This window comes from Acromyrmex echinatior, chromosome 7 (assembly GCF_024713525.1).
Source record: "Acromyrmex echinatior isolate Ae372 chromosome 7, ASM2471352v2, whole genome shotgun sequence".
NCBI lineage: Eukaryota > Metazoa > Arthropoda > Insecta > Hymenoptera > Formicidae > Acromyrmex > Acromyrmex echinatior.
The window spans coordinates 7,238,767-7,264,179 of NC_141858.1; the positions used below are offsets into that span (position 1 = coordinate 7,238,767).

Below are 25,413 nucleotides of genomic sequence, written 5' to 3' on the forward strand. Positions count from 1 at the left end.
CTGCGAGCAGCGACGTTTCCATCGAGCAACATCCACGCGCACAATTCTCGAGAGCGATACGACAACCAAGATGGGAAGAGAAAACATTTCAAAATCCGATCAGAAATCGGAATCCCGTGAAGGGACAGTACCATTAGCCAGACGAGATTTGGAGAAAAGGATTTTCTCTAAATCCCCGCCGCTCTATTAATGTCACATCCGCCGTTGTTGAAAGAAGTAGAAAGCATGGATTTCCATTTTACACAGGGTGTATCAGCGTCAGATCGATTGCACTCCTGGTCTCTCTCGGCTAAGTGATGATTCTGCAGATATCTGATATCGTGCACTTCATTTACTCACTCACCTCGTCAATTGTAGATCACGTCGACGTTTAATCCATAGAATAACGCAAAAAAAAAAACGAGAAAGTTACAGATATATAGAAACATATTATTATTTCATAAATTATCGTAATATTTGATGTTATTTCTGTTTCTCATTGGAAGGAAATGGGAGAAAGATCTCGAAGATTGTGAAGTACTTTGCAATATATTAGTTATTCTTTTCAACATAAAATTGAGTACCTTGGCCCAATCGAGATATGTTTAGCTTTAAAAATGCTTAGAAAATAAAGATTAGGACAAAGCAACGTCTTAAAATGTCTTCAAGATGTCTCGTATCATTTTTTCTCTCTTTGAAAATCTCTCTGATTTGAAAATCTTTTTCCAAGATTAATGTATACGCATTAATACATGTCCGAAAGGTGGATTCTATGTTGAGAATGACAAAAAATTTCGAAATTGAGATCTCCTTTACCATTTCTTAATCTAATATGGCGCTCCAAAACTGTCACGTCGTGACAACACTCAGATCCGTTTTCACAATATATAATTACTTAAAAATTAAAAGTTACCAACAGATTCATCGATGAAATCTATTCCTTGGTTACCTTTAATCCTTAAGATAACCATATATTGTGAAACCAAATCTTAGTATAGTCCATAGACTAGTAGTTCATAAACTAATAATTTGTATGAAGAAACAATATGAAGTTCTTAAAGTTGAACTTAGATACCTAATTAAAACATAATTAATGATTATGACCATAATGTAAATACACAACAAGTAAAAATGTTACAGCACGATTACAACGATCGAAGCTAGATTTCAAATAATTCAATGTGAATTATAATATATATGTACACACATATAGGAAGTACATAATTATATAGGATGTTGTGTCCCAAATTATGTAGGATCATGTTAAAGACCCTAACGGATGTATGTATCGAGGCGTAGGTTTTACGATGTGATACTCGTTAACTTAACTCAAAAACAATAATATCCTTTTTTCGCGTCTGTCTCCTGTGTGACCTCGCTCAGTCTCTGCGCCCTCTCGTGGGGTCGCCGCCTTAGCTCTAGTGTCCGCGCCGCTCGAAGGGGACAGAATAGCTCTAGAGAGCACGCGCAACTTGAATTCGCATGCAGTTGTAGAGATTAAGATCCCCACAACTCAGCCGTCCTGAAAATCTGTCCCAAATGACTAGAGCACAGAGGACCATGGCTTCATGTATTCAGCGCATGAACTGGTTTTCTTAGGGCCCTCGTCAGGCACCTCACGCTCAACATCGTAAGAATTGTTCGATTTAACTCGCACAACTTTATAGGGGTCAAGGTACTTGGCGCAAAGTTTTTTGCCAGGTCCTACCTGTACTCTTTTAATCGCAACTAAGTCGTTAATCTTATATTTAGTTGGCTCGCGTCTTCTCAAATTATATGTTTTACGATTTTCGTTCTGAACTTTACGGATTTGTTCTTTAGCCTGTTTTCGTAAATGATCACGATCCTGTTCGAACTGTAATCGAAATTCTTCTTCTACTGCACTTTTAACGGTTAAATCGTTTTTTTGTTTCATTTTTACTCCAGTCAACAGTTCGAACGGGATCATGCTTATACTTCTATGAAAAGTGGAGTTTACAGTCTGTTGAACTATAGGTACATATTTATACCATTTCGTAGGATCATTCATCGCAAGCTTAAAATGGGGATAATCGTTTGATTAAATCTTTCCACTTGTCCGTTTGCTCACGGTAGACCAGTTGTGACCATGGAATGTTTGATACCTTCTTCTTCGCAATAATTTTGAAATTCTAGGGAATGCGATGCCTCTGTCGGTTATGATGATATTAGTAAAAAGAAATCCATTATTTTTCGAATAGATGGCTTTAGTAATCTGTATCTACGCGTGATACAGATAATATATATATATTATCTAACTAATCTATATATATTATCTGACTAATATATATATACACTATATACATATATAATATATATGTACATGCATATATACACTGACGAGATAATATTATAAGACTGACGAGATAATATATAAGACTGTCTGCTCTGAGCAAATTTTCGTGACTATCAATAAGACTCGGGAATAATTAAAGAACGATGACAATTAATAAAAGATTTATGATTATTAACATAAATATTTCGATAATACATTATTAAATTCATGATTTTTTATTATATAAATGCTGTATAAATAAGTATGCATACTTGTTATAGTATAATATCTTATATTATATATTGCTGAAAAATTACTTTTTTTTTGTAGTTATCATCTCTATTGATAATCAAACTCAGATGATAATATTAAAATCACAGTTTTAAATAAAAATCAAATATTATTAAATTGTAAATATACAATATATATTTGTACAATATGTATTTGTCTACGAACTTAATAAATCATGAAATAATCATATTATTAGCTTCCTACTCTTCAATTACTTAAATTTTAACAGACACATGCACTTCCATAAGCGCCGATTATCTTTAATAGTATCTCGTCGGTGATATATACCATACTTAGTCATTTAAATTGCGCGTCAAATTGGTTTTCCTGACTTATAAACACAATTAAACTAAAATAATATCACATATTAAATGAAATTAAAATTAATCAAATAAAAAGCATGTGCCGCAAGTTTTTATCAGCGAGATCAAATTTTATTCTGTCAGAATACATAAATATAGACGTTTCGGTCTCGATTGGGCCTTCTTCAGTATACAATAGTAATTTCGCGAACAAATTAAGTCAGAACATAAAATTCGGTTAAAACGGAGTAAAAAAATTAAAATAATCAAAACATAAAACACAAAAACGCTCGTAAATGATAGTATAATTTTTTCCCCGCGATTTATTTAACTCTTTATTAGTTCTTCATTTATGATATTTATTGCATATTGGAATCGTAAATTTTTATAGGACACAAAATTTCCTGATTCTATTACAATAAAAGAAATATGATTTGAATTAAAATTTAACGTTGAAATTCACTTGTATTATCTTAAGTTTTTCGTACCCGTGTCCCGGATCCTTTACAATAATATTCAGATTGCGAGCAAAGGATGGAGTTATGTATTTTAATGCGATTGTACATTAACTGGGAATACTCGTCATTAAATACCCCCATACATATTCGAAACAAACAGAGGGAACACAAGAGATGATAAAATGATTTTGAGGGGATGAAAATATTCAGTACTGGTAAATAAGAATTCGATAATTTATCTGTGTCGCTCTGCTTATTAATGCTCTCAGATTGCTTTTTAATGAAGATCATTTCCGAAACGGATCTTTTATAGTAAGATATTTCAGAATTTAAGATTTCAATACTATTCCAATCCATTTCATGTCTGTAAGTCACTCTATGTTGTGACTGATAAAGATTCAGACGCTTTTTTTTATATCGGATCTATGTTCTTTTATTTTTGTTCTTAATTTTCTTTTTATCTATCCCACGTATGAGAAGTCACAATCGAGAAAACTTATTTTATAAAGGATCTCATTTCAATCCATTTCATTTAATTTATCCACTCGTCTTTATGAACCTAGCAATTTATTGGCTTAAAGAATGTACTGCTCTCTTTGATAAAAATATCAATTAGGGGACCAAGCTTCAATGACCTTGATCTTGATAGATGTATGTTGTCAAGGTCATGACGCTGAGTAACCTTCAACAAGTTTTAATCGTCGCTCATCCTTCGTTAAAAAAGTATAAATAAGAGAACTTAAGAAATAATGTCTCATTTCTGTTATACAAAATCAAAAATTTTGACTTCCACCCCACCTTCCTCTCCAGTTTGAGGGCTTATGACTTTCACTTGAAGCGACTCTCATCCCACCTCTCTCCCTGCTTGGAGACGCGCGACTTTTATCCGAAACGACTCTCACCTCATCTCCCCCCTGCTTTGAACAGACAAATTCTTCGCATTAAAAATAAATTTTCTGCTAAAGCAGTGGATTTGTGTTTACGTGAAAAGTCGCGCGCCACTAGGCATAGGTGGATGTAGAATTGTTTCTGATATTATATATAGCTAAAATAAAATGTTATTTTTTCAAACTTTTTTTATTAATAACTTTTTTTAATGAAGCAACGGATAAAACTTGTGGAGGTCACTCAGGGTCATGACCTTAACAACATATGTAAGATCAAGATCATTGGAGCCGTAATCGATACTTTTATTAAACTTTTTTTTTATGATATTCTTAAATTTGTCTGAAATTCGGGCAGGTATATAAATTACAAATCGGATCACTCATTAGAACACAAAAGAGGAATGATAATTCGATTATTAGTAGAATAACGTTTCTGTCACATCCGGACATGTTAAGAATATTGAAATCATGATCAATGTCTTATTCAGAAACTGTTACCCTCTCAATTTTATTTTTTTAACTATAAATAATAGTATAAAGATACTATCGAGAAGAGATAACTTATATAAAAATAATAGAATGTACAACAATAACTCGAACCATTCCAAAAAATTTTTCATAATTCTGTACTTAAATGCAATTTCAGACAAATTCAAGACTATTATAAGAAAAAAGGGAGTTAGTATATCCTTTAAGCCAATGAATTGCTTGAATCGGTTCATAAAAACGGGTAAAAATAAATTACATAAAATGGATTGAAGTGAAATCATTTATAAAATAGGTTGTCTCGTTTATGACTCCTCGTATATGGGACAGACGAAAAGAAAATTTAAAAAATTAAATTAAATTAACGAGAATAAAAGATCTTAGGTTCGATGTAAAAAAAATCGTCTGAATCTTTATCAGTTGTATTACAACACAGATTGAATTACGGACGGATGAAATGGATTGGAATAATATTGGAATCTTAGATTCTGAAACATCTTATTAGGAATACAAATTAGTTCGGTTAATTTTTTGTGTTCAAAAATGTATTTATTTCAAAACAAAATGAATGAACAGATTAATTAAAGTATTGTCCATCGCTGGCTACTACTTTTCCCCATCTCTCAGGCAATTTTCGAATTCCATCTCGAAAAAATGACTCGTCTTTGGAGGCGATCCAATTTTGGAGTCAATTTTCGATTTCTGCGAAAGAAGTGAACCGATGACTTGCCAAATCGTGCTGCATCTTTCGGAACAACCAGTAATCAGAAGGAGCAATGTCCGAAGAATACGGCGGGTGCGATAAAATATCCCATTTGAACGTTTTCAAATATTTTTTTACGACTTTAGCGATGAGGCCGAGCGTTGTCATGAAAAAAAATAACTTTATCATGTCTTTGCTCGTATTCCGATCGTTTTTCTCGCAATGCACGGCTCAAACGAATCAATTGTAGTCGATACCGATCGCCCATAATGGAATTGCCAGGTTTCAGCAACTCATAGTAAACAACACTCTTTTGGTCCCGCCAGATACAGAGCATGATCTTCGAATGTTCGGCTTTGGTGTTGATGTTGAGGTCGATGGCAACGATTGACCGGACTTAGCGTAGTATTTTTTCTTCTTGGGGTTATCGTAGAATATCCACTTCTCATCTCCAGTCACAATCCGATGCAAAAAACCTTTTCTTTGTTGTCTTTGAATCAGCTGTTCGCAAGTGAAAAATCGCCTTTCAACGTCTCTCGGTTTCAGTTCATAAGGCACCCAATTTCCTTGTTTTTGAATTATTCCCATGGCTCTCAATCGTGCAGAAACAGCTTGTTGAGTTACTCCCAATAATTCTGCAAGCTCCTTTTACGTTTGACTCTGATCTTTTTCGAGTAATGTCTCTAATTCATTGTCTTCGAATTTTTTTGGCTGTCCAGAGCGAGGCTTGTCTTCAACGCTGAAATCTCCATCCTTGAAACGTCGAAACTATTCTCTACATGATTTATCAGTTGGAGCAGTGTCACCATAAACTTCGACAAGCATTCGATGGGCTTCAGCTACACTTTTCTTCCAATTAAAGCAAAAAATTAGAACCTCCCGCAAATGCTGCTTGCTTAACACAAAATTCGACATTTCAAACACAGTAAAAATCAAGGTTTTTATGAAACTCAAAGCGATATGAACTGAATATTATTAGCAGATGTCTAACCTCTCTGAAAACGCCAAAATCAATTGTCACTATGAAATTCATAACAGCCGGAGCCAGCTTTTGGAAAATTAACCGAACTAATTGGTACTCCCAATATTATAAAAGATCTGTTTCGGAAATGATCTTTATTAAAAAGCAATCTGAGGACATTAATAAGCAGAACGACATAGATAAATTACCGAATACATATTTACCGGTACTAAATATTTTCATTCTCTCTTAAAACCATTTTTATCCTCTCTTGTGTTCTCTCTGTTTATTTCGAATATGTATGGGATACCTAATGACGAGTATTTGCAGTCAATGTATAATCGTATTAAGTTACATACATAAGTTCATCCTCTGCTCACAATTTGGATATTACTGTTAAGGATCATGAATCCTGGACACAGATACGAACAATTCACGATAATACAAGTGAATTTTAACATTAAATTTTAATTGAAATAAAATTTCTTTTTTTGTAATAAAATTAGGAAATTTTGTATCCTATAAGAATTTACGATTTCAACATGCGATAAATATCACAAATGAAGAGCAAAGAACCAATAAAAAACTAAATAAATTGGTATTAACAATAGATTGAATTTTCTTGACATAACGTTGATCACTAATAATCAAAAAATTATTTTTGATACATATCACAGAACAACATTTTCTGGTAGATTTCTCAATTTCCATTCAAATCACCCTCTCTGTTATAAAAGAAGCATAATCTTTAGTTTTATAAATAAAATATTCTATTTGTTACATCCTCGTTTTCAACAAAAAAATTTAATGGATGCAATTTATATTTGTATTAAAAAATGATTATCCTCTCTCCTTTATTTTTTCCACAATAGAAAAAAGATTAAAATTTCAACATATTACACACAATTTACGAATAAAAGAAAAATTTTTCATCTCAATATCATCAATTCCTTATGTGAAGTCTATCTCCGAAAGTTTTTCACCTATCTCCAACATGTTTCATTGTAAACTAGCTTTCTCCATTACCAATACTTTAAAAAGTTTTATAAAGAGAGGAAAAGAAAATTAGAATTGCTTTCTAATCAAAATGTTATATATAAGGTGATTTTAACATATTTCGTCACCCATCATGAGCAGATAGAGTGAATCGAACTGAGTCGAAAAATCATCTATTGCAGTTTACGCAATAATTAACGAGATATTAATTACTAAAAATTGCCAAATATTGGTTTTGAATAATTTTTTACTCAAATATTATCAACTTTATAGAAAAACTGCAAGAAATAAAAATCATTTATTTTCTTCTCATAGAACTCTAAAAATTTTTTTAGAATTTTTTATCAACTTTTTAGTACTGCATTTTCTTATTTTTACCAACATGAGAAAATACGGTATTAAAAAATTCTAAAAAATTTTCAGAATTTTATGAAAAGAAATAAATGATTTTTGTCTCTTGCAGCTTTTCTATAAAGTTGATAGTATTTGAGTAAAAAATTATTCAAAATTTATATTTGGCAATTTTTAGTAATTAATATTTTGCTTTAACTATTGCAAAAATTGCAAAATGGTAGAAGACTTTTCGACTCAGTTCGATTCACTCTACCTGCTCATGATGAGTGACGAAATATGTTAAAATCATCTTGTATAAAATCTCATGTGATGATTGTGAAGCCGGCTACGTTGGCCAAAAACAAAAAGAAAAAGTAGGAGATTACGTGAACATATTTCAGACATTAATTAAGAAATAGGTTCTCTATCTGTTATCTCCGACCATCACATTAATTTCAATCATAATTTCAGAATGGAATGAAGTGAAGATTTTGGATAGCGAATCTTCTTATAACAAAAGGCTAATATCTGAAATGACTAACATAAACAGACAGAAACAGGTTTTAAATAAACAAAACAATACAGAATCATTTCCCGAATCTTACAAATTATACAATCTCTGTCTCCTTCATAATTATCCTCTTTTTTTATACATCTCCTCCCCCTCTTTTCCTCTACACTTCTCTCTCTCCCCACATGGTCTCACTTTCCACTATTTTTCAACATTAACTCTACCTTCCTTCTCTGAAAATTTTAATTTCACATCGTCTCAAAATACCGAAGAAAAGAGATATCGTTTTCATTCTCATCGTCTCACATTGTTTCTATTTTATAACTGACTTTTTGCGTCTTAAACATATTTTAATTATTTTTGACTGAGAAATTTTGACTTACATAGAAGGTATTTATTCTTATTTATTTTAGCTGTTACTAAATTATTTTAATTCAATATAATATATAGATATACAATATAATATATAGATATAATTTTAATTTTGACTAATGTTGACAATGTATCATCTTATTGTATTATATTATTTCTGTCATTCCGTATTTCCTCGTTAACTGAAACAATAATTATTCGTCGACAATCTTCTTGTACATAACTGCCTACAGGACACAATTCAAGTCAATTAATCGAAATGTTTGTTGTTTATAGCTAACACATTTTATTAAAACTTACAATATTTTTAACTAAATGATACCATTATTTATTTACCAACGTTTTAACTTCTGAATTATAACGATAGAATTTTTTACTCGTTTTCTTTATCTTGTTTTTTAATTAAATAAATCTCGCCAGAAAAAAATTGTATCATCATTGACGAGCGTTTCTGTATTTTATCTTTGGACTATTTTAATTTTTTTATACCATTTTAACCGAATTTTATGTTCTAAACTGGCGACTTAATTTGTAAACTAAAACATTTATTCGCGAAATTATTATTGTAAAATTAAGAAAGGCCTAATTAAGGCCGAAACGTCTATATTTATATAATATTTTTATTGCGATATTTTTTGGTAAATATCGTAATGAGGTTATTAAAATTATGCAAATTTACATTTATTTGCAATGCAATAATTGAACAGAAGACTAGCATTATGAATGATTGAGTAATGCGGCGGTGAAATAGACTAGATTGTTGCGCAACAGCAAAACATCTTTAATAATTAATCCGGCATGGAATGCACCTGATATATGGTTTACCTTACAAATTTCCCATAGTCCGGGTTTTACTCGTTTGCTGCGTAATTTACTGTGGTATCACCATAATTGTAAGATATGACGTCTTCATCAATATCTGCCGCTTAACATGAATAACTTGTTCCACGCGATATGTTACGTCAATGTGTACTTTATCAAATTTATGATTACGTGAAATTTCCGCACGTAAGAAGATTATTAATAGCCTATAATAGGAATACATTTTTTGACGCTAAGAAATATCTGGATTCTTAAGACTCACTAAAGTTTTTTGTTATTAGTTTTAGAAGCTTTGAAAAAAATGTTGAACTAATGTAAAAAATTTTCAACATTTGAATTTATCATAATGTTATCATAATATATTAACTTATCATAATGTTATATTAATGGTATAGTATAACAAGTAACTTAGATAAATAAAACAAAACTGTAAATACGATGAAACATAAAATTCTTCTAAATTATTATACTATTTACACTATTTACACTATTTAAAAATTAGGAAAATGTTCCGGCACGGAAAAAACCAGCTGAAAACTTCATTGATTCAGCAAATCTACAGTCGTAATATACAGAATCATTTTCTATGTTAAAATAGCAAAGTTGACAGTTAAATAATATTAGCGATTTGTTAAACCATCAAATCTTCTTAGTTATAAATATTGAATCGCGCAGTAAGTTATAAGTTTGCTATACTACATATCCAATTAATTTTTTTCCGCGCGCGCGCGCGTGAGATTCTCTGGGATCCATATGTTCCAGTTACAGGTTAAATGGCAGATTAATCTAATACAATATTTATCTGTTAAATTAGATTAATGTCAATACAGTAAAATATGATATATTATTATATTATTAATAGTTAATATTCATTATATTAATAGTTAATTATTAGTTATTTAATCTAATTATTATTTGTATTATATAATTTTACTAAGTGAATATGTTAAAAAATTTATCCTTATTAATATAGAAAAAAATAACTTCCTAAAAATATATTAAATTCATTCAATTTTATAACTATATTATATTATTATTTAAAAATAATTATGCTGCATTAATAGATTTCTATTATTTTTTTTAATTTTACAGCATGCATCAGAAAATATTTTTGCGCGAGAAATAATCTTGATTTCTCATGACGTATCAATCTCGTAGTGAATTCTCTTGTCCGACCGTCCGAGTGAAAATTTTCGACACGCGTAAGTCAGTCTATATACTGTTGTACCAACTAAGAAAATCCTAAAGCGATGGTAGATGCTGGATATACGAATGTATATCAGGAATGTCATCAGCGAAACCCACTGACAGGAACAAAATACAGGCTGTTGAGAAGTTCTTGCCTCAAACGATGGTTTGACATTTTATCGACGATTCTTTCGCAGCGGTTCGACTGTGTAAAATCGTGAACGACGACGCCATACACAAGATGAAATGACTTCGCATTGCCCGTGGTTATTGCAAATAAATTTCTCGCGGCGTAATAACTACAAATCTTCCCAATGTACAATCATTTGTATTGCCAATAAATAAAACGATATTTTAAAAACTTATAATATCTATAATTAATTTTTTAATTAAACATACTGAGATTCCTCGCATTTTTCAACTTTCATTCGAATTTAATGAATCATATATAAAACAGTTATTCAATATAAAAATTATGCGTTTCGCGAGTTTCCTCTGTGTTCAGATCCATTCTTGGAATACCAGTTATTCAACTTATATAGAAAATATTTAGAAAAATATTTGCAATTCTTTTCTCATTCGAAGAGAAGCTCTGTTTCCATAACATGACCTTTCATGCGTGCCACATGTGGATGCTTCACTAATTAATTGTCATTCTCGTATTAATTAATCATCACCATTCGTAATGGATTTAGCGCCCGATAACGTAGTCGGCAGTTTGTCACTAGCTCGCGCTATGAACACGTACGATATTCGAATGCATTCACAAACATGGACGTCCGATAGCATTTCCAGGATATTACGACGTCACAAATACTCGGAGAATATCAGCGATATATTTAAACAACGGCGTATACGCCAGCGACACCCGCAAATTAGTCGTATTTATAAACAAGATTATGTGCAATAAATGATACCACCGTTTTTTGTTAGAATTTTTATCGCAAATATGTTTCTTATTTTTTTTTAATATAAATAATATCTTTTTACAGTACGCTGTAACATAAAATTACATATTAAAAATTATATATCAAATATAGAAATATTAGTTCAATATACTTGTAATAATATGATGATATTGTTCACCTCAATCAATATGATGTTCCCGACTAGAAATTTATTCAAAGATTTTAGCAGATCCTAATCGGATTGATCTTATTAGATCCTGGTAAGGTAAGTTCATCGGGACCTGATTAGTCATGTAATACACCACAATAGCCGGATCCTCATCCAGCCTCATCCTGATCAGGATCTGATAATAATGAAATAAGGCCAACCTAGTTAGAACCTGCTAAAATTACTGGATAAATTTCTAAGTCGGGAATTGTTTAAATGCTATTTAATTTAGCATCACATTCTAAAAGAAATAAAAAACATATTTCAGAGATCCACGAGGCATACTCCGAAGAAACTTTATAATCTCTAGGAGATTATTTCCAAATCAACTTGCATATGCCTTCTTATAGAACTTGTGGACGTTTTTCTTCTTACGAGTAACCCGTCCATCTCGTGGCGTGGCTGCGTACTAGAAACGAGGTCAACCATACTCAAATCTAACGAAAATTTTCTTATATATATATATATATATTAGGTGTTGGAATTAATTCGTAGCGTTTTTAATGAAAGAATGTTATTTATTTCACATGAGCATTAAAAAATACATTAATGAAAGTACTTCCCATCACTTGTAAAACGCTACGAATTAATTCCAACACCTAATATATATATATATATATATATATATATATATACATATATCTATATCTTATGTATAATCCTTACTCAGGATTATCTTAGGTCAACCAAACCAAGTCCTTATAATATATTAGGTGTTGGAATTAATTCGTAGCGTTTTACAAGTGATGGGAAGTACTTTCATTAATGTATTTTTTAATGCTCATGTGAAATAAATAACATTCTTTCATTTAAAAACGCTACGAATTAATTCCAACACCTAATACAATCTTACAAAAGTCAACCATACTCAAATTTGATGAGAACCTTATTAGATGTACCTTATTTAGGATTATTTTATGTCAATCAAATTAGGTCCTGATAACATACAAGATTAACCTAACACAAATTCTAGTCGGATTGTTGTAATATAACAGTATAATGTAATATAACATTATGTAATATAACAGTATATATATTGTAATATTACTGCAAACGTCTTAAATTCGACTAAGCTCAATAAAAAAATATAATACTGTCAGTGAAGAGAATAAAAAGTATCCGACGAAACTTTAGAAAAAGATATAAATATCAAAAGCTGCATAAAATTGGATACTACACATTCTACACTTTGTCTTGCTTTATGCAATAAAAAATATATTTTTAAAAATAGAAAATTTGGGCATCAGCCAACCATTCATTGTGCTTTTTCACGGCTTGGTGAGACGAGCGGCGAGCTATGCAATCCAACTCGTGAATAATGAAATTTTCGATTGAGGCTTTCACAATAGTGAATTTGGATATCCCTTTGTGAATGTCTAAAACATAAATTGCTAATGCTGATAGGCTTAAGCTTATATTATTGATGAAGAGAAAAAAACGCTATATGCAAGTAAATTTCAAATATTTCACGTAAGAGAGAGATTAAGTAGATTAACAACTCTAAGTATGAATTTTTTAACAGTCATTTTTTCAAATCGTCTTTTTCTTTTTCTTCGTTTCTTTCTCGCGAATAAGGACTTCAAGGATACGTAAACCAATTGAAATGTATTACATTTTTTAATCAATAATTTTAATTTGGTAAATCAAATATGAATACAAAAAGTCATTCAGCTTGGTTTTTTAGTCCTTTTAATATTCGGTTTTGATTTGTTAAATTTATTGATTAAAATATATTCCATTTCCATTAATTTATAGGTCCTTTTTGTATTCGGTTTATTTTTTATTTGTTTAATTTTTTGAGTCTATATCTTTTAATTTTAAATTTAATTTAATCAATAATTTAATCAACACATATTCTTTTGTTGTTGGAATTTAATCAACTGCTAAATATTTTATTTCTTACATAATTGAATGATTTATAATTTCATAGATTTGATAAGTTGAACCTTTCATGTGACGATGATAAGTGCACCTTGTTTTATTTTAGTCAGTATAGACATTTAAATTACAATGGATAAATCATTAGTTAATAATACAAAATGAAGGTATATGTATTAATTATCAAGCATATTTTTCTAAAAACACATAACCGATAGCTGTCTTGCTCATTAAAATTTACGTGATTCATTATATTTTGATTCAACAAATATCTTCATTTGTACCGTTTTAAAATGCGCCGTTTTAAAATTATTAATTTAAAATGAAACGCAACATTCTCGCCGGCTGCGTTCTCATTTTATTAACCCCGGTGCATATACCTACACAAAATCGCCAGGATTTCTATCTACTTTGAAAATGGATGACCGGCGTTGTTTCGGTCCCCTTGATATTGCATCTGCGTGCAGATATATCACGAAGTTATCAGTTCCCTGTAGAATCCACCACGATCTCGCACATTTGTGACGCCACTTCCGACATGGGAAACAAAACGTGGGCTGGGCGCCGCATTGACCGGCAAAACGACGCGATTCACTCGCAACTTTCGCAATAAATCAACAACAGAGATGCGTAAACAATTTCTATCATCTACCCGCCGGGACTAGTGGAGAGATCAATCACATGACGCGCGATGGTGGCGCGATTTAATTATTCAGCCTAGTCGCCGATCGATTGTATGAAAGATCGCAATGATGAGAACTTCGAACACATATATAGCGATTACGCAAACTAAATGCTATATGTCGAGAGTGACTATGAATAAGCTTCGATTTTTTGCCTACTTACTTATATACTCGTATATTTGTGAATTTAGCACATCATGCGGTATATAATTCTCTGTATTGGTATGCCATAAACATCAACATAGAGTAGATTTTACACCCATTTACAATGATTTAAAATCCATAATATTAAATCTCAATATAACACAGATCATTCTAGCAATATTGCAGTAACATTGCAACATTCCAGTAATATTGTAACATTGAAAATGTTACAACAATACTGTAAGCTTTTGTGCTGTATTTATTTATTATATATAATTCTCACTGTATTGATGTACAGTATGTAGATTTAAGACTTATTGAAAATTTATTTGATGATTTAAAACTTATTTTATTAAATCAACATCAACACAAAGAGAATATATTTAATACCCATGTTAAATCCTCATATAAAGTACAAATTATTCCAGCAATATTGCAGCCACATTACAGTGTTCCAGTAATATTGCAGAAACATTGCAACAATATAAGTTCTATGCTGTATAAGACGTACATTACACTCATATTCTTTAGCAATCTGTTGTATAACTTTGAGCGACCTGCGCTGTTTGAATATTCTTAGATTTATGTATATCTCCAAATATTTTATCATGTTTTATATTTTCCTAAAAAAATTCTGTAATAAAAATAGAAAATAAATAAGAGAGAAAGAAAAGAAAATAAAAAAAAACTTCGAAACAGGATCGCTGAACTGTCGAAGGATGTGTTGAAAATCCAATGTTGATAATTAAAAAATTTTTGATATTTCGATACGATGATTGTAATATAGGAATTTAGGAAATAAATATAATGATCCCGCCGAGAGATATGTATTTCCAGTCAGTGCTGCAGCGTTCAGAATGACGAGGGCGACACCGTTGGCCTTGCAAGGCAATCGGTCGAATATATGTACATGTAAAAGCGCGCCGTGTGCGATTCTGCATTTTAAATCATACCCCCGGCTTTTCAACGACGGCAGCTGTCCCGATCCAACTGCCAATAGCACGAACGTTATGAATCCGGTCAATTTGCCGCGTTTAGTCTTTAAATATAGGCGTATCGTTGATTCCACTTGTTATCCCCGATTTTACGATACGAAGCGCGGTTTTTTATTGCTGCGAGAGTTTTTATGCAGATCTATCGAAAAAGCGTGATGGCAATAACAATCGTGACCATTAATAATCATCATTCATCTCATTGATTATTAGCGATTTACGACAACAAAGTCGATTTTATATTGTATTTATTGCGATGTGTAATTTCCAAAGCGGGATATTTAATTAATAAAATTTTTTATAATATCAAGAATATATATATTATAATATTTCGGTTTCCAAAATTGTCGTTTAAAGAGGCGTGGATGTATTTCACAAATGATACTAAAATAATAAGTCTTTAAAATTTCTATTGAATTATCTTCGATTGAAACAAATCAGAAAGCTATTATTTCTATCTTTGCTCTCCTCTCTTCTCTTTCTCTACGTGTTTTCACAGTGGAATCGATACTGAATTTATTATTGCCGTGACATACATATTCATCGTGACAGGCGTCACTCAGAACATAGGAACTAAATCTACTGGAAGTGAAATCGTAACTCTCACGTTGCGTTCACGGCGGACTTTCTTGATTGATGCTGATGAATTTTTATGCGCCTCATCCATTGATTCGCTGTTGTCGCTGCGCGATAAAACGAGGAGCAACGTCTAAAGGGACAAAGCAAGGGTGGAAAAAGAGCATAGCTGATAAAAGTTCAGCGATACACAAACGTGAAATCCCAGGAGCATTGGCCATGTGAATTACAACATTGAATACATGGCACATTTTTTACTAGCACTATATTATCGTTTCGAACGAAATAGGAACTTACAATCCAATTATTATAATATACAATATTTTAAAAGTTCGCAATATTTACTAGGGTTCCACTTTGGATTCGAATTTAAATAAAAATGGTAGATTTAATCATATACAATCCGATAATACGAGATATATTTAATATTTCTCGCATACAAAATTTCATAAAAAATTCTTTAGAATATCTCGCTACTTTAAAAGTAGCAACACAAAAAATTAACCCTTCTACAATCATATTTTGGCTCTCTTCATCTGCACCTCTTTTTTAATAGCTTAAGTTTTTTTCAATGTCCTAGATTTTCAAAAAATGTGCAAAAATTCAAAGTTACTTTTCAATATTCATTTCTATTACATTACTAAATAAAAATATGGTAAGATATTTTAAGAAAAGGAACCGAATTTCTCCCTTTATTTCGGAGAAAGAGAATGAAATTTCATCTGTGTAAAAAAACCCAGATTACAAACGAAGATTAAGTCTAGAAAAAAGAAAAACTATTTTTCAATTTAACAGAAAATTACTGATTAATCAAATATCGTGGAAGGAATATTTTCTTAATTTTGTCAAATGTTATTTTTATCATTTTTGTTTCACAATCTTTAAAAAATCTTTTTGGAGTTGTAATGACAATTTCTTAAAAAGACCATCTTCTTTAAGTGTCATGATTTTAATAACTTTTTTAAAACGAAGTTAAGTTAGCTTGGGTACTTTTGATGATTCCCAAAATAATATTTACTTATAACTTATTCATGATAATAACAAGAAAAATCATGTTTTTTTTTTCGTGTTATGTTACTTTTTTGAAATAAGAGAGCGATATATTACTTTCCAGCATGAATTAAACTTGACAGAAAGTCGACAAAGAGAAACGGTACGTGCGTAGAATTAGAAAACAAATATTTTCTTTCTGGGTAAAAGTCGTATCAATTTGCATTTCTAATTAGCAATTAGCATAAAGCTAATTTCTTATTACTTGGCACGAGAAGAGCAGCATACGGCGTTCAATACAGCGTTCATATACAGCAAGGCGTTCTCCTGTAATCTCACGTATTTCAGTTAAACGAAACTACAAAGTGGACAATATCCGTCGAATTATTTAACGTATCGTACTTGCATTGTTATACTCCAGCGCGTTGTTGGCGTACCAGGTCGGCTTTAAACGAGTATTTCATAAAAAAATAAACAAAATATTTTTACGGTCGAACAGGGGTTGTTGTACATTTTGTAGAAACAGATCCCTCAAAGGATAAATGAAAAATATTGCGTAAATCGTTGAATTGTTGCCATACGTGTGCAAGTGCAATGAATTGAAATACTCTTTTGTATCCTAGTTTGGTTACAAAAAGTACAACACGATTGATTTTGCGCGAGATTTGCGCACTTAGATATACTATCCTTAATCCAATTTACTCTTGTCATCTCTTTCATTCATTTTAATTCGCATTACTTTTAATTAAAAGAATAAAAAAGAAAAAGTTAATACAAAGAGGATCGAAAATAAATATTATAGTCATGTTTTTAAGCATTTTTTCCATAAAAAAAAATTTCTCATAAAAATTTGTCTCATAAAAATTTGTCTCCATAAAGAAAACAAGGAAACACTTGTAAAAGAATTCTAATGAAGAATAAATATATTTTCATTAGATTATTTACCCTCGTAAACCCAGTCCGGTACGCCATTGTAAATAGTTCCAAACACTCCCGTGTTGGTTATTTGATAGTCATTAGCCACCTCTGCTTCCGGTCTATAGTAGATATTATTTTGGTGAACGTAGATCAGAGCATTGCCTCGGGGTGCCCAAGTCGCGAGTTGCAACGGTGTCGACTCATTTGCCGCCAATATCGTCTCCGTTCTGTAAATATAACAATAACGTGTTTTGTAATACAATGAAAACAATGGTTTGTAGTTAGGTATTTCTTGCTTGCATACTCTGTCCAAGATGGACCATTCACAGTTTTCACGTTTTCCCAAAAAAAAACCGATAACTTTCCTCCTTTTTTGTATTTTCGATATCATATTTCCCGCTGTAAATAAAAAGTTCAACAGTCAATCCCGAAGGATATTATGCTTCAAAGACGAATAGTCACGATAAAAATGTGATGAATGCAAGAATATTTTTTATTATTTGAAACAACAGAATTACAAAAAAAAATAATAGAATTCTGGAAAGTAATAGAATATGCATACATAAACACACTATCGTTTTAAATTAAGAAGTAAAAATACTGCGAAATGATGCTAACCCTTAACTAGGTGCATTACAGCACTGAATGCAAAATTTGTTTTTCTGAAAAATCATTGATAATGCGGTCTTTTTTTTATTACCTTTGATATTTCTCTCTTAACGTCTCAATCATAAAATAACGCAATTATCATATTTTTCCTATTAAGTTGATCTTTTATTCACTCTAAAATCCGTATGTTTTGCGGCACGGAATGCCGCGCGCGTCTTAAAACGCAAATAAAATCTTGCTTATAAAAATAATAGTAATAATGCGAGATGTTGAACTGTTCCCCACATTTTAATTTATTTTTACTCATATTAGTGTTTAATCTCTTTAGGTTAAAGTTAAGTTATATTGTAAATAAACAGCTCAAACAAATTTGCTATTAGTAGCTATAATAGGCGGGTTTCTAATCCATGAAGCTAGAGCGGGGCGCGGGGCGGGCGAGAAGGCGCAGGAAAGGTCCTGGCGCTATCGATGTTTACATAAACATAAGACTCCAGTCAATTGATTACATAAACATGACATTCCGCTATGAATTCCGTATTTTTTTCATCATCCGCCGCCACCATCCGCCACCGCCCTTCCCAAAAATGCATCGATAACAAAGGCTTGCATATATTTACGACATACTTACCATCTCTCTCCCTCTTATGTTTCGTCACTTTTCCCGCCGCATTGTCGCTCTCGTTGTACCTTCTTCTCGCACGCAAAAATATTTTATCATACGTTTTTTATTTAATGATTTAAATAGAGAGAACGCTTAATACGGTCGTGACTGTCTGCCGCAGTACGTTGAGCGCGAAGATGCTAATGGCACGCGTAATATGATAGTGCTGCGGTAATAAGAAAGGAATGATAATGTCATATACCCAGATATATAATTTAAATATGCGTTTACTTTTATATATAATGTAATTTTACAATATACAGCTCTTATTATATAGTTCTTACAATATTTATAAGCAGGAACTTAATATAATTTAATTTAATTTAATTAATTTCAAATAGAATTTTAAGCACCGATTAGCAATAAAATGTACATTTACTTTTCACACTGTTTTACAATATTATCTAAAGCATAAACTATTAACTCGCATTCTATATTTGATTTTTTATTATAAATTTTGCGCAAAAAGTCTACAGCATCACATTTATCGATGATACAATTTTCACCCAAAAGTGTTACAAAATATTTAAATTTTTTATTGACGATGTGCGTATACTGGCACAGCTCAGAGTATATACGTTCTCGACGCAATGTTTGAGTTCGAAGAAGAGCACGGTTGACGGCTTCATACGAGTATATAGACATGTTTCGCGCAGTACCATTCACATCACGCATTTTTACGATTTCTATCATTAGATCTTGGACCGATAATGATGAAAGTGCGATTGATTGCACGAACTGCTTAATATCCGTCCGTCTTTCGATGAAAGCATGCCACATTTCACAAGGCAAGATTATGTTGTTACCTGGGTTGTCATCATAAAAGTGAAATTTTACATATCTTTATAAATATAGTGTTAGTTTTTCAGAATAATGATATAACAAATAATATGTTTGCATACAGATGTACATCACTGGTATCTAAGTCATAGCAAAGAATTCGTTCCTCGCATATGTATGTTAAAAACGTTATGATATCTTTTTAAAGTTATAAAAGATTAACATTGTCAACTGATCCCTTGGATAAAAATAAATAAGTTAATAAAGTTTATTTCTTCGAGAAATTCGATATCGTCAAAGTGCATTCTTATATATGTGTCATTGCATAATTTAATGTAGGTTTGATGGCAATTGCACTGAAAATTAACTCGCATATTTGTAAAGACACGTAAAATTCTACATTGAATACACCATCCGAAAGAAAAAATAAATAAATAAAAAAAAATAAAAAAATTAATCATATAAAAATAATGAAATAGAAAACGCATGAAAGATAGCTCTAATACATCAACCACTCAGTGTAGTTATCGTCGCAGTCATCACATTAAAAAACTCTATAATTACGTAAATTTAAATCTTCCTACATGTCATTGTACGATTCATGGTGTTATTGATGGAACAATACATACAGCGAAGCTCATCCACACATAGACGTTGTGGAACATACGAGTATATTATATTCTAATTATGATATCTATGTATATTAAAGTAAGAGACAGTAAGTTTATTTAATTTTTATAAAATTTTGATTATATATTTTATATGTTATGTACTTTTCTAAAGTCTATTTACATGTTTTCTATTTTCTACAGCGCATCTTTTTATACACCTTCGAAACCTCGCGTACGTACCTCATATCTTAATGAGGAAATATGTATTGACATTGACAACGTATAAGTTTCTTGGACATCGGGATTGTCGTAGAATCTACGTCTTAGACGATAGACATAGAAATTGCGATCAGCGACAATCGAGGCAATCGCATAATTCTGCTTCATGCTACGCGTCCATCGAGAGACGTGCAGATATTGAACGATTAATGCAGTCAACTGTCCCATCATTATTATCATCATCACTGATTCAAGATCTGAATGTAGAATTTGTTAAAGTATATAAATAATGTGATTCGAAAAACGTAAAATTGTCATTGTATGATATATGCTTGTACATGAAATCATCAACCATACTTTTCTTTTGAGCTCGAGCAATGTCGAGCATGCATATTAAGTCAATGTACACACGGTGTCAGTGAAAAATTCAAATATTTTGTATCATTTTTTAAGACAAAATTGTATTACTAATAAACGCGATGCTGCAAACACTTTGCACAAAATTTATGATAAAAATTCTATTATGGAATGTGAACTAGTGGTCTATAGTTTAAATTATATTGTACATGCTGTATTAAAAATTAGATAAATAAATCTATATTAAAAAATATACATATTTCTTTAAAAATTTATCTTTTCCCTAATCTCTTCATCAATCCTTCTTCACATCTTTGTGATAATAAATTATTTAATAAAAAAGCGCATCCGGCTAATCGACCTATGTCATTAAATTGTGCTCGTACCATTCTATTATCTAAAATCGCATCATAAAGTCATAAAATGAATACCATATCTTTTTAATAAAATCGCGTGCGAGAGAATATATATGAACACTTTGTGACTACTATACGCCAAAATTATATAATATGAACAATAAATGTAATGTATTAAAAGATTGCGTGAAGTTTATGATGAAACTTTAACCATGGAGTGTGAATTAGTAATGTGCGCCTCAGATGAAATTGTATACACTGCGTTATTATTAAAATAAGAAATAAATTAATGTTTTATAGAAAAATGTATAATATGATATTTAAATATATTACTGAATTTTTTAAATTATTTCCTTTTTCCGTGCCTGTATTCGGCGGTTTAGAATTATGTATGATAAGAAGGTATGCAATTTTTTCTCAAATAAGTTAATCAAATTATTAAAATAAAAATTAAATAATAAGAAATTATAATTCTAATCTCTATACTACTGTGGGCAAAAAGTATCGATAATTTGTTTGTTTTTCAAAAATTCTTTATTTATTCATCCACATTCGTATCATCCCCCTCAAAGTAGTCCCCCCCGGTTGCAATGCAACTGTGCCAACGCTTTTTCCAATTTTCGAAACATGCCGCATAGTCGTCTGTAGGTATGGCCCGCAGCTCACTCGTCGTTTTTTCTTTTATCTCTTCAATCTCGAAACGGTGTCCACGGAGTGGCCTTTTGAGTTTTGAGAACAGCCAGAAGTCAGATGGTGCTAAGTCAGGCGAATACGGTGGTTGTGGAATGATATGAGTTGAGTTTTTGGCGAAATGGTCACGAACTACGAGTGATGTGTGCGACGGCGCATTATCGTGGTGAAGGAGCCAAGAGTTGTCGGCCCACAATTCTGGTCTTTTTCGGCGCACGGCATCACGCAAACGACGCATAACACCCAAATAGTATTGGCTGTTGACAGTTTGGCCGGTCGGAAGATATTCAAAGTGAACCACACCACGATAGTCGAAGAAAACTGTCAGCATCACCTTGAACGCTCTCTCGGCCCTCTTTAAACATTCTGTGCCATGCAAAAACTCTTGCTTGTGACAAAGCGCCATCACCGTACGCCTTCTGACACATTCTCAACGTTTCGGCTGCAGAAATTCCATTCCGGACACAAAATTTTATCGCACTTCGTTGTTCCATAATTTCAGACATTTCAAAAAACGACAAATCACTTTTTACGTGCTTACAAACAGACGCTTATCTCAAACACTAATGACTATTTTGACGTGTACCTTGGCGCAGCTGTCACTGACAGAATTGCCAACTTCAAAATAAATTCGGTTGTCCCTATCGGAAACCCCGGGAAATTTAAATTTGAAATTATCGATACTTTTTGCCCACAGTAGTATTTCTTTCTGGGTGTCCTCTACAATCCTAAAATATTTTTTTCGCTCCCTTCTATGACATCATCTGTTTGTCACGAAACCTGCACATTCCTGTTTCTCCTTACCGCGAATGGAAAAAAAATCTTCTTTCTCTATAGTTATTTAGAATTAATGAATAATATGATAGCTGTGCAGTAGTCCGACGTAGTACGTAGTAATAAGTGTTCGATAGCTACTCAATAATAGTTTATAATGGCTTGATATTTAGGAACGCTCAGCTATTTGTATTACGTTACATTACTAAAAATATTATTATAATTAGTTGCTAAATTAAAATCATTGCTAAGTCATATCATTAAAAAATCGTAAAACAAATACCATATTTATTTAATAAAATTGTGAGCAAAAAGAAAAGAGAACATGGGAGAGAATATAACGGGAAGAAGAGAGAGCACGAATACTATGGCGAGTATAGGACTACAACTGGTGGGACATATATCATTATGCGCACTATTTAGTGTACGTCGCAATGCATCTTTAAATTTTATATCATTATACATACAATTTGACAATGTCGCAATGTATCAAAATTACATTCATGATGTCATCGCGAAATATGTCGTATTAATACGTTCAATATCTTTAAAAAAATCTTTTATTACACTAACAAAGCTGTCGTATATCGGCGCTTGCATTTTTAATCTCTCGCTTGTATTGATTGAACAATTCCACATGCATTCCTAAAGAAATGTGATGAAGAGGGCGAAACTTAGAAAGAGTTCGGGCAATGTTACTGCATCAGTCGTTCAGACGGACTGCTACTGCAACGCTTTTCAAACATATACGATTCTCCATGACATATTACGTTCCTACTCAAGATAAAGAGTTTTATAAACAGTAAGTTTTATTTTATAAATTTTTTTTATATTTTCTTTTCTCTACAGTTTGTTTATCTGTTTTCTTTTTTTCTCTATTATACTTTCTTCTGCAGTGCATCTTCTTGTAATAAACCCCGTCATACATCTCGTATATTGGGAAGAAGGTTTACACTGATTCCTACAGCTTACAAATATCTGGATGTCGGAATCGTCGTGGGATCTGTCTTTTGTGGAAATTGCAATTGGTGACAACCAAGATAACATAATCTTGCCTCGTAAAATGTGGCATGCTTTCATCGAAAGATGCACGGATATTGAGCGGTTCGTGTAATCAATCGCACTTTCATCATTATCGGTCCAAGATCTAATGATAGAAATCGTAAAAATGCGTGATGTGAATGGTATTGCGCGAAACATGTGTATATATGAAACCGTCAACCGTGCTCTTCTTCGAACTCAAACATTGCATCGAAAACGTATACTCTGAGCTGTGTCAATATACGCACATCGTCAATGAAAAATTTAAATATTTTGTAACACTTTTCGATGAAAATTGTATCATCGATAAATGTGATGCTGTAGATTTTTTGCGCAAAATTTATAATAAAAAATCAAATATAGAGTGCGAGTTAATAGTTTATGATGCTTTAGATAATATTGTAACAGTGTGAAAAGTAAATGTACATTTTATTGCTAATCGGTGCTTAAAATTCTATTTGAAATTAATTAAATTAAATTATATTATATTAAGTTCCTGCTTATAAATATTGTAAGAACTATATAATAAGAGCTGTATATTGTAAAATTACATTATATATAAAAGTAAACGCATATTTAAATTATATATCTGGGTATATGATATTATCATTCCTTTCTTATTACCGCAGCGCTATCATATTACGCGCGCCATCAGCATCTTCGTGCTCAACATACTGCGGCAGACAGTCACGATCATATTAAGCGTTCTCTCTATTTAAATCATTAAATAAAAAACGTATGATAAAATATTTTTGCGTGCGAGAAGAAGATACAACGGGAGCGACAACGCGACGGGAAAAGTGACGAAACATAAGAGGGAGAGAGATGGTAAGTATGAGATAAATATATGCAAGCCTTTGTTATCGATGCATTTTTGGGAAAGGCGGTGGCGAACGGCGGCAGCGGGTGACGAAAAAAATACGGAACACATAGCGGAATGTCATCAATCGACCGGTCTTATGTTCATGTAAACATCGAAAGCGCCGGGACATTTCCCGCGCCTCCCCCCCCCCTCCCCGCGCCTATGAGTACCCCCTCACTCCCCACTCCCCGCGCCCTCTCTAGCCCCATAGGTTAGAAGATATTATAACTGCCTATTATAACTGCTACTATTATTTTCTTATATATGATTTTAAATTAATGTCTTTATTTTTTAATACTGTTATTATTTTCTTATGTTTAATTCTAAATTATGTTTTTTATTTTTTAATAAATCTCTCAATTTTTATCTTATTTTTAATTTTCTAGTTCCGGAAAAGAATATTTCATGTATAATTACCTATGTATAATTATATAAAATTATATGAAAAATTTACATGTTTTATATAGAGTTATTTATATATAAAATATATAACTTTTTTCCCGAGATTATATTTAATTATACTTTTAATTTTATAAGATAGTAGACATTAAATTTTAACATTATATTTTTTTAT

At 31.6% G+C, this 25,413-nt stretch overlaps 1 protein-coding gene and 1 pseudogene across 11 annotated transcripts in view; one reads left to right on the top strand and one right to left on the bottom strand.

The window, feature by feature from the left end:
• Nucleotides 1-25,413, bottom strand: part of LOC105153659 (A-type potassium channel modulatory protein DPP6) — a 635,032-nt gene that overhangs the window by 47,982 nt on the left and 561,637 nt on the right. For all 11 annotated transcript variants that reach the window (XM_087408058.1, XM_087408059.1, XM_087408062.1 and 8 more), the window contains one exon: nt 17,907-18,106. In XM_087408058.1, coding sequence (XP_087264184.1) covers nt 17,907-18,106 — 200 coding nt within the window. The remainder of the gene's footprint in view (nt 1-17,906; nt 18,107-25,413) is intronic.
• Nucleotides 23,708-25,003, top strand: LOC147909127 (uncharacterized; annotated as a pseudogene).